This window comes from Zea mays, chromosome 10 (genome assembly GCF_902167145.1).
Source record: "Zea mays cultivar B73 chromosome 10, Zm-B73-REFERENCE-NAM-5.0, whole genome shotgun sequence".
In the NCBI taxonomy this organism is placed as follows: domain Eukaryota; kingdom Viridiplantae; phylum Streptophyta; class Magnoliopsida; order Poales; family Poaceae; genus Zea; species Zea mays.
Window position 1 is genome coordinate 112,678,453 of NC_050105.1, and position 14,553 is coordinate 112,693,005.

A 14,553-nucleotide genomic window follows, 5' to 3' on the forward strand; every position below is an offset into this window, starting at 1 on the left:
TGCTTGGACTTCTCAATAACAAGATAGTTATATGGCCGCCACAACACACTTTTTTTATGCTGATTTGAAAATGCATAAGAAGGTTATTAGTTTTTTTCTAATGGAGGGTCATAAAGGTGATGATATTGGAAAAAAACCATTATGAAATGTTTGGCTGAATGAGGGATTACTTAAGTTGATAATTATAGTTGATAATGCTAGATCCAATAATTCTAGCATTGATTATATTTGAAGATAAATGAATAATAAAAAAAACTAGCATTGCCTTTGGGCAAGTTTCTTTACCTGGTGTGCTACTCATATAACTAACTTGATTGTTTCTGATGGCTTAAAAGAAATGGATGACTCAATTAAATGTAAGGGTTGTTGTTAGATTTATTAAGAATTCACCTTCTAGGTTGGTAAAGTTTAATAAAATTGTCAAGGAGAATGTGCAAACCAATGCTTTCTGGAAACTAGATTTTTGCACTAGATGGAATTCAACATATCTTAGGTCAAACATTGCAATTAGTTATGATAATGTTTTTTTTTGCAAAATATGAAGAAGAAGATCAAACCTATATTATTGAGTTATGTGGAGAGAAAGGTCATGGAATTCCAATTGAAGATGATTGGGAAATGCAAAAAAGATGGCTAAATTTCTTGGCCATTTTTATGATATCACTCTTCATGTCTCCACTCAACTAAGTGTGACAACTAATGAATACTTACATGAGATTGGCAAAGTGAAGATGTTGCTGCGACAGTGGCCTGATAGTGAAGGTTATTTGCACTAATAATGGCTAGGAGAATAAAGGATGAGTATGAAAAGTATTGGGGTCATTAGCATGACAATGACGATGACGATGAGAATGCAAATGAGGGGAGGGGAAAGGCTAAGGTGAAGGAGGAGAACATGAACTTGCTCATCTTTATTGTTGCACCTCTTGATCTAAGATACAAGCTCTATAATTACACCAAGTTAGCAATTAGGGAAATGTTTGGCGAGGACAAAGAGAAAAACGTTTGGGATGTAGTAAGGCAATGTTTCTATGATTTGTTTGAAGAATATAGAGGCAATGATTATATGATTTGTTTGAATAATATAGAAGAATGTATGCTACAAATGATGATTCAATAGCAGAAGTCAATTAAGACCAAACTCAAAAAAAGATGAGGAAGAATGATGAGATCATTAATTGCTAAAAAGATGAAGGTTGACAATAGTTCAATGGGCACTACCAAATCTGAAATTGACAAATACCTTAGTGAGGAAAATGAAGATAACATCAACAAATTTTATATTCTTGCGTGGTGAAAAGTAAATGAATCTTGTTTTCCTATATTGGCACATTTAGCTCATGATGTGTTGGCAATTCTGAGATCAACGGTTGCATCCAAATCAACTTTTAGTACAGGTGGATGGATTTTAGATGATTTTAGAACCTCTTTAATATTGTTCATGATCCAAACTCTTATTTGTACACAAGATTGGTTGCGGTGATCAACTCCTATCAATATAGAGAAAGATGTAGAAGAGCTAGCAAAACTAGAAGAAGGCAAGCTTTCCTACTTGTCTATGAATACTTCTTTACTTGTTTACATTATCAGCTGCAAATAACTTATAGTTTTATTTGTTTTCGTGTTGTATTCCAGCTTAAATCATGTTGAGAAGGCTATGGAGAAGGCTGCTGAAAGTAAATCCATCACCAAGCCAAGTTCAATTGCTATTTCTGTTGGTTAAAGTGTGTGTTATACTTTGAGCCTTCGTTGCATTTATTGGTTGTAATTTAAGCCTTTGTGTGGCATTGAACATAATTTGCTCGGTTTATGTGTAATTGCTTGTGATTATAATTTGAGCCTTTGTGGCATGTGTCGCTTGAATTATGAGTTTAAACAATGTGTCGCAATGGGTCATGACAAAAGAAACATTGTTGTTCTGCTGATGCAAAATATTGTTCCGTGCAATGATTCTAGTGCCACTGTTATGTGCAATATTGTTGTAATGTTGTTCTGTTCTATGATGTTCGGGTAAACCTGAAAACCGGACCGAACCTAACGGTTAATCGAGATGTCCTTTTCTTTACCGACTATTCAAAAGCCAAACTTCAAGAAACCAATAAAAAAGCCCTTCCTTGAGCACCGTTCAGACTTCAGAGGCTTCTTATGGATGAGGTGGAGTGCTGGTGTATGGCTGGCGCGAAGCAGTTTGAGAGTCTTGGTCTTCTAACTATCTTTGCTAGGGTCAGAGCTATTTTTAGTGCCTAATGTTGTGAAAGTTGGAGATAAGAATAGGTTTTGTCTGTTTTTCCTTTGTTTTTTTCTTGTTATAGCATTGTACTGTGGTCCACTTTAGACCTTTCTCTCTTTCAATATAATGATGCACAGTTCTTTTGCGCGTTCGAGAAAAAAAAAACAATAAAAAATCCGGTTAACCAAATGTCCAGGTCGTGGCGCTATGCGGCAAGGGCTCCTTCGGACTCGGCGGCTCCTCAAGCCCAAAGTTGAGTGGGTCGAGAGCCCAAATTGAAGTGGCCCGCTCGAGACAAGCAGGATAGACCCGCTGTGGTCTGTGAGACCACACAAACACAATGGAATCAACCGACTTACATTTCATATATTGACTCAGTAAAAAATGAGAGAAGACTGTGTTTCGGAAATCAACCAACTTAGATTTCACATTGACTCAGTGCCCAAAAGGGTACTCAACTCTGGAACGAACTTTCAAAAGGTGAAGTGGGAACAAGGTCACTACACCCAAAATAGTAGCGTGTATGTATCTTGTGGTACATCATATAGAACAATCTTGTGTAGGGTAAAACAGGGCAGCCAGTAGACTATTTTTCCCCCATCCGTACGGCAGAGGGACCCACTCTTTGTACCTAAGTTACAATTACATAGCTTACAACATATGGACGTTGTTGTCTTTCGCCATTGCCACCCGTTGGCAGAGAAGAATGACGTGGACATCTTGGATCTTTCGTTCTCAAATCCTCTGCAGAATCTTCGGTGGACGTACAAATTATTGTTGGTCTCGGAGGGACTTGGACCTTCGTAGTTCATAGTATGGTACATGAGCAACGAGTGGTTTTGGGCAACTTGTTCGCCTTCTTATCTGTCAGAAAAGAGTAACACGAGGTAGCAACATTCAGGGCTGCCTACTTAGTTACAAAGTTATGATGATTCAACTTAATCCAAAAACTTCAACTGCACAAGACAAATGTAAAGAGCAACCACCAAATTTCCAGAATCGGTGACACGCAATGTTCCTCCCGTTTCGAGAAAGGCTAACTTAGTTTTCAATGACAGACATGCTAACATGAAATTCTCACTTATGGTTATGGGGCACATTGTTTGTGGGTTGGATTTGTCCTAGTATGACTAGACCATTATCATTTTTTTTACTTCTAATTTCACTTCAGGAAAGGAATGAGCTTATCTCTTGCCCCTATTCCTGGAAGAACAAGGCTAGTGAAAAGAAAGTTGAGAAATGAAGTCACCCAAAAAGAGGTCAATGAATGATGAGGTGTGCCGAAACAGAATATCAAATTATTTTACTTAAGGAACAAGTCAATTTTACACATCTGAACTTGCAAAACATCCACCACAACATCAAACGTTTTAACTCATAAAACTAACAAAACCAGGTCGACTTACAGCTTGAAGTGGTTTTAGAACACAGTTTCGCTAAATGGGAATCCAATTGTAATATATTTTTTCCGATTTTATGCCATGCCTTTGAATTTCACTAACAGGCATCGGGCATCAATTAAGAGAGATAACAATGAGAATTAAAGCAATGGAATTGCGCAGAAAATTAGTAGATTGATTAGGAGACCAATAAGCAGGGGTACATATATAGGCAAAGAGGACCCATGTTGGTTTTATAGAAGTATGACCACAGTTGGATCTTCTTGCCTAATACTCTATCAGGAAATGAGCAGTTTATCTATTTAAATCAAAATCCTCAGAAAAAGTCTATAAACATGTCATCCCCTATTTTTATTTGAAGGTTTAGATTATCCAGAGTCCTACAAAATTGGTTTCATCATTTTTGGACTTATATTTCTCAAGTTATGAGTTTTCCAAGTTTTCTGCATATTTTAAAATGAAATAAAGTAAATGGGAAAGAATAATGCATTTGCATCTAAGCCCCTGGCTGTTTCCTTCCTTTTCTATTTCAATTGAAGTCCTCGGATTACTATTTACATGAGTCATAGCGTTCGTAGAAAACTCCCTGGGCTTCTGTCCTCCCTAACCCACAATCCCTCCTCTCTGGAACAGTGGCCGACGGCGAAGATCAGGGCAGAGCGGCTTACCGGCGGCGGTAGAGCTCCGGGGAAGGGTCTGGCGAGGTTGAGGGCGGCACGACGGTCACGTCGAGGTGCACGTCGCGATCAGAGTCGCTGGATCACATGCTCCGGCGGCAGCAGTCGGCGGAGGCACGAATTTCGGCTAGCTGGAGATGGTAGAGTTCAATTGGGCTGGCCGGGGAGCTTCACGGGGTTGCGACGATGCTGTGGGTGAAAGGAATCGGACGGTGGTGGGCTGCAGTCGCGGGTCCACGTTCACCGACGGGGTTGGGAACTCCGGCGAGTAGTGGCACGCTGCTGCAGTGTGGTAACGGTAGGGAGAAGTGGTTGGGAAGCTTCACTGGGTCTCTGGGAGTGACGGTGGCTTTGGTCGGGGCTAGGGAGGTGCGGTATGGGCTGGCCGCGGTGGCCGTGCTTTGGGAAGAGGATGTGGGGCGGCGGAGCTGGCTACTCAGGCGATCACCGACGACGACCAAGCCGACCGTGCGCGAAGGGCGAACGCGTGCGGCAAGTGAGCGCGTGACGTGCCAGCCAGTGTCGAACACCTGGCACGTTGGCTTGCTCCGGTTTTCTTTCGTGCTTTGTCATTCCACTAAGCCTGATCTTGCCAAGATCTCTGCACAAGTTTTGTTCCTTAAGCTATAAGCTAGCTCTTTTGTGTGGAGGTCAAGAGATTTTGGGTTGAGGGTGAAGAGATTTTGTGTGAAAAAGGGGTTCGTTTCACTGCTGTAATCCGAGAGGAAAACTGTGTCTTGTCATGTCAAACAGTATGGTCTCGAATTCAAACTTCTCCAGAGCATTCCCAAGGTAATTAGGCACATCTTTGTTTATTGGAGTGATTCGTTTTGAGGTTTGTAGCTTAGTGAACAAAGCCCAAGATTAAAGCAAGGGTATGGGATTAGGAGAAAAAACCTGAATTTTTCTCTCTCCTCTCCCACATCTTTAGTAAGTTTAGGGCCTTTGCTACCCTTTTCTTGGACTTTACCCTTAATAACTTTTGTTGATCACTTTATCAGCTACAACTTTTGTTAAGGGTCAATTCTTTGATTAAGTGTTTAGGTTAGGTTCCTTTCATACTTTTGTTTTGCACTCCAAAGTTCATAAAGAGGGTTTTAAGGGTTTTGGCCACTCTCTTTTATTTTATTCACATGAGTTGGGTGAGTTAGGCTCCCTAAGGTATTTATCACTTAGTTACAAGGTTGGCCCTTAATTTTAGTGGTTTTTGCCCTATCTAATCTACATGTGACAATAGGTCAAGTGGTCTAGGTTTGGGTAACATTCTAGGTAACACCTAAAATGTTACAGCCTACCCCCTAAAAGAATCTTGTCCTCAAGATTGGAATGGACTAAGTGGAGTTGTGATTACGTACCAACATTCTTAGGTAGAAACTCGGGGTAGTTCTTATTCAAATATTCCTCGGTTTCCCACGTTATTTCTTCCTCGGTATGATTACTCCATTGAACTTTAAACATTTTTACCGTAACTCTTTCTTTGCAGTCCAGGGCCTTAATAGGATGTTCCTCATAAGTCAAGTCTAGTTCTATAGTGATATCTTGCTCAACAATGATTCTTGTCGGTACCCGAATACACTTCTTTAGTTGGGATACATGGAAGACATAGTGTATCGTAGACATTTTAGGTGGAAGCTTGAGCTTATATGCCACTGGTCCACGTAATTCCGTGATCTCACATATGGTCCAATGTAGCGAGGAGCTAATTTGCCTTTTACACTAAATCTTTGTACACCTTTAGTCGGAGAGACTTTAAGGTACACATGATTCCCCACTTCAAATTGCAGGGGTTTTCTCCTCTTATCATGATAACTTTTTTGCCTGGCCTAGGCAACTTCGAGATTCTTCTTGATGATCCTGACTTTATTCTCGGCCTCAATCACTAAATCAGGGCCAAAGATTTCTCTTTCTCCAGCATGTGACCAACTTAGCGGGGTTCTACATCTTCTGCCATACAAGGCTTCAAAAGGTGAGAAATTCAGACTAACCTGATAGCTGTTGTTGTAGGAAAATTCTGCCAGAGAAAGACACTTGTCTTAGCTCTTATCATAATGTATCACACAAGCTCTCAACATGTCCTCAAAGATTTGATTTACTCTCGCGGTCTGGTCATCAGTCTGCGGATGGTAGGCAGAGCTTCTAATCAAGGTGGTACCAAGTGCTTCTTGTAACTGCTCCCAAAAGCATGCCAGATGCCACAAACTGAACACCTCTATCGGAGATAATGGTTTTAGGTACTCCATGTAGGCAAACAATACGGTCGATATACAACTCCGCATATTTCCTTGCAGTGTAAGTAGTGTGCACAGGTAGGAAATGAGCGATCTTGGTTAGTCTGTCCAAAATAACCCACATAGAGTCGTGGTGCTAGGAAGTATTGGGCAGATCAATAATAAAGTCCATGCTTATGTCATCCCACTTCCATGATGGTTGCTAGGAAGTATTGGGCAGATCTATAATAAAGTCCATGCTTATGTCATCCCACTTCCATGATGGTTGCTAGGAAGTATTGGGCAGATCTATAATAAAGTCCATGCTTATGTCATCCCACTTCCATGATGGTATAGGTAGTGGTTGCAAGGTTCCAGCTACCTTCAGGTGACTTGCCTTGATATGTTGGCAGGTATCGCATTCGGAGACATACTTTGCAATTTCCCTCTTCATTCTAGTCCACCAATACAATGATCAAAGATCCTAATACGTCTTATTACTTCTCGGATGGATTGAGAATTTGGATAGGTGTGCCTCATCCAAGATCCGTTTTCGAAGGTTCGGATCCTTACGAACAACAAGTCGAGCTTTGAACCACAAGATCCCTTTGCGATCATGGCGAAAACATGGTTCATACGCGCCCAGTCAGAGTATGTGTGGTCAACAACATTGGCAAGGACACGGTACTAGAGGGAGAACATGGTGAGGACCAGAAGCATCAGGTGTTGCCAGCAAGTATAATTGTTGGACCCCATCTCCAGAATGGCGAGGACGAGGGAGCAGATGTTGTGGATGCTAACAGCCTAAGCGTGCAGGTTGATAATGGTGGCAGCCTCATGGGCCAGTAGGGCAACTCGGAGGTGCTGATGAGGACACGCTTGTCGGGGAGGAGCGGAAGTTGTCGAGGTTGCCAACAGATGAGGGGATGCCATCGAGAGGAGTGGAGGACGACTCGGCAGCTTCGTGAGTGAACAAAACACCAGTCATGTTCCTGGGACGCGGTCACGGCTTCAACAACAATGGCAGCCCGTTGGGTTCTAGGTTGGCGGTGTGGGCGCATTCAACCTCTCAAGGGAAGCCATGCGGGCGCGCTTGGCTTCCAGAGTGCGCAGGAGGCCTTGTCTTCAAGGACACCAACTGTAGTGGCAGCAGCAGTAGGCAAAGACTGCACGGGCAGGATGAGGGTGCCAGCCGTGGTTGCAGCAAGGAGGGGGTTCACAAGCGGCATGCGTAGCTAGAGTGTGCGCGATAGCTACGACACTGAAAGAAACCTAGACTCTTGATACCATGAGAGTAATAGAATTGCATGTGAAATTAATAGATTGATTAGGAGGTCAATAGGCAGGGTACATATATAGGCAAGGAGGAGGACCCAAGTTGTTTTTTAGAAGTATGACCATCATCAGATCTCCTTGCCTAATACAATAGCAATCAATCTATAATATCCATAGTAGGCCAACATCAAGTGGTAGAGCTAGGCTTCAATGGAAGCCTAGGCACCGCTTGCATTATTGGTCAGCTGCCTGTTGGCGGCTACCTCATCCCTGTCGCCCCCGGCTCGTAGTAGCAGCAGCACGAGAGGGCGGCAAACACACGGCGCGCGACCTTGACTAGCACAATGTCCACGGCGGTGCCGACGAGGTGCGGGAATCTAGTGCGGAACGAGAGGAGCGTCGCGGCATTGTTCCAGGCGAAGGTCTTGTCCTAGAAGTAGGTGATGAGGACAGCACGGCCAGTGGCACACCAACACGTCCGCCACGTGGAACTCCTGGATAGACCACCACAAATGGTGCTTGACCTTGGCCCACACGAGGCAGCCGGGAGCCGTGATAGCCCCGTCGTCGTCCTCGAACGCGCACACGTACCTCACGCTCAGGGACCAGCATCTGTGTCTGCGACACAGCTATTGGACACACGTGAAAACGTGCTAGTGGGGGCTATGCCTGGGATGAAAGAAAGAATCGACGCCATGCACATCGACGTCAAGCAGGGCAACCGGCTAGCCGGGTGGAGAGTCGAAGCCTAGGCACGTGCCCGTGAAGGACGGGCCCTGCCTCCGCCCCTGCCAACAGCCCATTCACGCATATGTGGCTGTCTAAGGTTGTGCCCAGCAGACCATGCATATGGTCATGCAGCATACTTTTTTGCACTGCAAATTGCACTGTTTACATAGTGGAGTCTAAAATAGGAGATAAGATAGGAAAGGTTGCTCGAGATAGCCTAACAGAGAAGACAAATTATGGAGAAACAGAACAGAAAAAAAAATATAAGAGAAAGAGATCAACCCTGGGTTGGATCCCATTTTGCAAGTGTACAGTACAAAACATGAAAAAAAACACTCCAAATCAGAAAAACTAGTGATTTTGGCCAAGTCAGTGCACATTTTTGAGTCCTGGTTCCAAAAGAGTAAAGGGAATACATGTCTTTAGTTAGTACATGTCACTAATCAGGCTGGCTGTGAATCACAATCAGCTCACTATTTGAACAAAAAGGATGTCAACAGTCAGTTTGCATAGGACTTAGGCTATGGCCAGCAGATCGTGCATATGACCATGCAAAACATTGTTTTACACTGCAGATTGCACTGTTTACAGAGTGAAGTTTAAAATAGATGGGATGAGTAAGGCTGCTGGAGATAGCCTTATAGCAAATTCCTGGTGTCCTAATTATGAACAAGAAAGGAGCCACAAATGAGGTACTATGGCTTAGCAGGAAGAATTGGGGTAGCGGTTCTTGAACATTGTCTCCATAAACCCTGCTTTTTTTAACCTCAAATTATAGAGTAGCTCTAGCTCATAGCTTAATTCTCTCTCTTTCTCTAACGGCAGCAGATATGAATAATTCTCGTGTCAACACTTTTTTACATTCTATTACAAAGTATCTCTCAAGTAAACAAAAAGAACACACTTCTGGAAGTACAGAGCCAATAAAAAAATGATGGCAGCATGGTAAAGCATGAACCTTAGATAAGGAAAGAAAATAAAGCCTAAGAAAACTAAAGCAATAGTGATAACAATAAAATACTGAAGCTTTTATCAGCAGAACTGGAATTTTCAGATAATATGATACTGATAAAAAAAGTTTATATCAAGTCTAATAAGTTGAATGGTATAAGTCAGAAAACCATAAGAACAAATTTCCTCAAAGTGCAAAAACTTGCAACTCACCTGGTTTTGATTTTGCTGACGATGGTTGAACAACAACATGCATCGTGATAGCACTACTGGGAAGATCACCAAAAGGAGCTCTGCACTGTGCAACATTCTTGTCATTTTCTAGAATTTTGCCTCCACTTATTAGTTTCACATCACTAGCAGTCTTTGGGATAATTGATTTATCTGCAACACAAAGAAATCGTGGCAATAAAAATATTACACAAACATGTGCAAATGTATGAATTGGTTGTTTACCAAACCCAGAACTAAACTTATAACTGATATGCTCTAGAATATTTTTTATGTAAACCAATTTATTGCATCAAACAAACTAACTCCAGAATTAATAGAGGAACAGAAGAGCCAAAAACTGGTCATGAAACTATTTCTGCAAAAATACTTTTGATGAATTAGGTGCATGATGAGACCTCATATCAGCTGGGTAGGAAAATGAGCAGGGGGAAGTAAACACCAGTGAAAATGCATACCCTAGCTCACAAAAGTGTTACCTATGTTGAATCAGTGAAGTGTACTATTTCAGTGGATTATTAATAACTTTATCTCAAATGCAGTTGGATAATATCCAATCATAAGTAAATTTTCTGTAAAATTTGATAACATTTCTTTTGAAATCATAGCGCTGTGGACATCGTTAAAGATCAACTCATTATTTCTGCTTTTCTTTAAAAAAGAGGAAGTTACACTATTAATGTTTGAACCAAAGGCAACATATGGTTTGACATTTCTTCAAATATGATGTGGCTTAGAACAAATCGGATGATGTAGCTTCGTGGATGCAGATAAATAGAAATTAATGACTCTTAGTGATTGCATCTAGGGATGAAAACCGAAACAAAAAATTCCGTAATCAGGGCCTCGTAACGGTATCGTTTCAGTAAATACAATACTGTTTCCGAAAATTACTGTATTAAAAATTTTGAATTTTAAATTTCTGTCAACATCATATTGTAGTCGTTAATAAGTAGACTAATTATGAAACCGGGTAAAATTCCGACCAACCGGTAATCGTTTTCGTATAGATAATATCGTTTCCAACTGTTTTCATCCCTAGTTGCATCTAGATAGGTTATATAAGTATATTCAGGCACAATCATCATAAAAAAAACTGGACCACAGTGGGGAGACACCCCTGGGTTTTTGCCTTAAGAAGCTGTACCAGGATTCAAACGCGGACCAGCAAAGCAAGCCCTCCCCCCTCCCAAAAAAAATGTTCTGATCGGTATAACTGGTTGAGAAGCTAGTTGGTATAGCCATCATAAATACCAGGATAGTTTAACACTGAGGTTAGGCCACAAAACAATTAATTAAGCTCAAATCTTCCATTCATCTACCAAGCTTAGAGGTAGGGAAAAACCAATTCCTAGTTATCTTTTTGCTGCAGCATATTCCATACCGTTTCTGCTATGCCTCGAATATTTTCAATTGAATCCATTTAGAATCTCAACAAAAGAAGTGGTTGCTAATAATGGAGGCACACTTCCTTTTCCCTAAATCAGGCACCAAACAATGAAGGCAACGAATAAGAAAATCTGAGCTCATTCCCTTTAAAGCCCTATGTTCCTCCTTGCGACACATAGACATAGGGACTAAGAATAGCAACAAAAATATAAGCAAATTTAGCAGTATATATCACAAGACTTCACAGCATGGGCGGGGCCGGCTCATTACGCCTCACAAGAGTTCCTCAACTCAAAAAAACGGAACTTTTAAGACCTTTGGGCCAATCGGCGACGACGCGATCCTTGAGGGCGGCTACGGTAGTGGCGGCGGCGTTGCAGCGCACGGGACCGATGTCAGAGCCATCGAAGAGACGAAACTTCACCTCCACCTCCTCTGCCTCCCCTTCCTGCTCCCGCTCTTCCATCTCTTCCGCTCCAACCTTCGCTCCCTCCTTCTCCGCCATTTCTTGGTCTCTCGCCAACAACTGGGATGTTTCCTGGACACAACCGGAGCCCTGCGGGTCCCTGCCGCTCAGAGTGAGAGCCCCAAAGGCCGGCGCGAGCAGACGCGAGGAGGGGCTGGGTGCTCGGGTTAGGGTTTGGTGGGGGGACGCGAGGAGAGGAAGAGAAGCAGAAGGCTGTGCGCCTGAGGCCTGAGCCCAGGAGGTAAGGAGAAAATTGTCTTTTCCTTCAGCAGCAGCAACAAGCTGATGCGAACGCCGAACGGGTATCGATCGATATATTCCGACGAGAAAGATGATTTTATACCGTTGGTGAGTGAATATACGATGGCGGTGGCTTTTTTTAAAAAAATACCACTAGTCTTATTTAAAATATTTATTTTACAATATAAAATTTTAAATCACATTTAAACAAAGTAAAATAGAACACACAAAATAAATTATAATTCATTATATCTTTTAAATAAGGTTATTATTTAAAGTTTTAAAAAAAATCAATGATGTCATATATTTATAAACGGATATAGTATATCTATCTAAATTTGTAAGCATGACTCCTATTATGTCGTAAAATAAATATACATCTAACTTTAGGTGAAGATAGCAAACGATGGGATTATCTTTTATCTTAAGTAATACCCTTAGTCATTACTTAGATAAGTCATAAGTATCTTCTAGTGACTATTATTAACTAGAGAACATATCTGGTGCACATAGAAGATTGGTGCACATGATGCACATATTAAATCATCACCACTCATTTTAGATCTAACGTCTCTAGTTGATCATTCAATTTACAAATAACACCTTCGACCAATACACACCACCACGTTGGAGGGTGTCCTTAGCAAAATATATTAAACAACTAGAGAAGTTAGATATAAAATGAGTGGTGATGATTTAATATGTGTACCATGTGCACCAATCTTCCATGTGCATCAGATATGTTCTCTATTAACTAATAATCACTACTATATTTAAGTAGGAGTTTTTTCCTTCATGCATCATCCCCTCGTAGTCGCGCCAGGTGTCGCAATTGGAAGGGGGTTGTCATGACCTCCCTTCTCTTAGTCATATTTGCACACTCCCCATTTCTTTTGGTGGAGCCCCAATGCCATCATCACTGCCTTTGCGCCACGCCGACCCTTGGCCTCTGTAAGCTAGGTATCTACATGGCTCGTTGTATTGCGAGTCCTGTAGATGACCGACAAACTCTGGCCTAGGCTCAGTAGGTCATGATTGCACCATAGACCGAGGGGCTCACAGATCATGAGTGGGACGTGGGCTGACTCTCCTACAGTGGCTCGGTGCCAGGAGTAGTTAATGCGACGGTCATTTATGGCGGGTCAGTCTTGGGCCAAGCGAGGAACCCACTCGAGTGGCCTCCTCTCGGTTCGTCTGTCCCCTTCTTTGGCTCCGCCTCACCTGACCTCGTCCTCACATCACATCAACACTCATCACAAAGAAGCAAATCAGTCATAACACAAAGACAAACATCACAAGCATTCAACGACAAACATCTCGTTGCTACATGTTTATGTTAACTAGATGGTGGTCTTTCCTTACAAATGGGGAACTACTTTAAGGCCATCGAAAGACAGGGGAATGGTAAGACATGCCAGATAGGGGCATGAGCATAATAAAGGATGGAGTTAAAGCAAGGATTGTAACCAACAAGGGAGAGCACGCAAAGGTCATGCTATGTAAAACACCATTCTCAAATCGAGATGGGAAAGATGATATTTCAAAAGGTAGGTATAAGATAAGCATCATGGAAAGATCTAGAGATTACAAAGGTAAGGGAGGTAACAGGCAAAAGCACACCAAAGGATCAAGTTAAGACAAGACTTGCAACGCGGTAGAGGAAAAGGGAACGAACAAGAGTGGGATGGGTAAGACAACACTCTTGAACTGAAATGGGAGAGGAGGCTTTAAAATGCAGGTACATGATAAGCATCAAGGTAAAGATTGAGGCATGACAAGGGTTAAGGTGATAACGGACAAACACACAATAAAGGATGTATTTTAGACAAAACTTGCAAGGCGTCGAAGAAGGGGGAGCAATCAATGGTGAAGTAGGTGAAGCATCATCCTTGATCAGGGACGAAAAAGAGGAGGCTTTAAAGGGTAAGTTCAAAGTAAGCACGAAGGTAAGGGTATAGATATTGCAAGGGTTAAAGGTGATAACGGACAAGGATGTAAGAGAGGAGGTAAATGTGCATAAGAACCAAGGATATAAATACAACCAAGGATGGAGTTAAGACAAGACCTACAGGTGGAAAAGAAAAGGATACGTCCAAGGGCCAGATAGGCAAATTGCCACTCTCAAATTGAGGTGGAAGAGAGAAGATTTTTAAAGAGCAGGAATAAAGATAAGTATCAAGGTAAGATCGATGGATGACAAGGTAATGATGATAGCAATTAAAAACACATCAAAGGATGGGATTAAGACAAAACTTGTATGGCGACAAAAGGGCAAAGAAACCAAGGGAGAGATAGGTAACTCACCGCTCTCAAATTGGGATAGAAAGAAGGAGATTTCAAAATGCAGACCTAAGAAAGTATCAAGGCAAGATCTATAGATTACAAAGGTAAGGATGATATCAAACAAAAGCTCAACAAAGGATGGAGTTAAGGTAAAACAAGGCCTGCAACATGACAAAGGAAAAGGAAATGACCTAGAGCGGGATAGGTAAAACAACACTCTCGAGCTGAAATGGAGGAGGTGAGGCTTTAAAATGTGGGTAAGTGTCATGGTAAATACCGAGAGATGTCAAGGGTTAAAGGTGATAACAGACAAGGATGTAAGGGAAGAGGTAAATGTGCATAATATCTAAGGATGTAAGTACAACCAAGAATAGAGTTAAGATAAGTCTTGCAAGTGGTAAGGAATAGGATATAACCATGGGTGAGATAAGTAAGACGCCACTCTTGAACTGAGATGGGAGATTGGACATTTTAG

General features: G+C 41.9%; 1 protein-coding gene across 1 annotated transcript; it reads right to left on the minus strand.

Annotated features, from left to right (window-relative positions):
* Nucleotides 1-2,630: 2,630 nt before the first annotated feature.
* On the minus strand, nucleotides 2,631-11,855 carry LOC100283636 (ATGP4). Its single transcript, NM_001374041.1, has 3 exons — nucleotides 11,405-11,855; nucleotides 9,683-9,853; nucleotides 2,631-3,094 (listed from the first exon to the last, which is right to left on the minus strand). Exons 1-3 carry the CDS (start codon nucleotides 11,592-11,594, stop codon nucleotides 3,039-3,041), a joined length of 417 nt encoding a protein of 138 aa, NP_001360970.1. The 5' UTR covers nucleotides 11,595-11,855; the 3' UTR covers nucleotides 2,631-3,038.
* Between the last annotated feature and the right edge of the window lie 2,698 nt (nucleotides 11,856-14,553).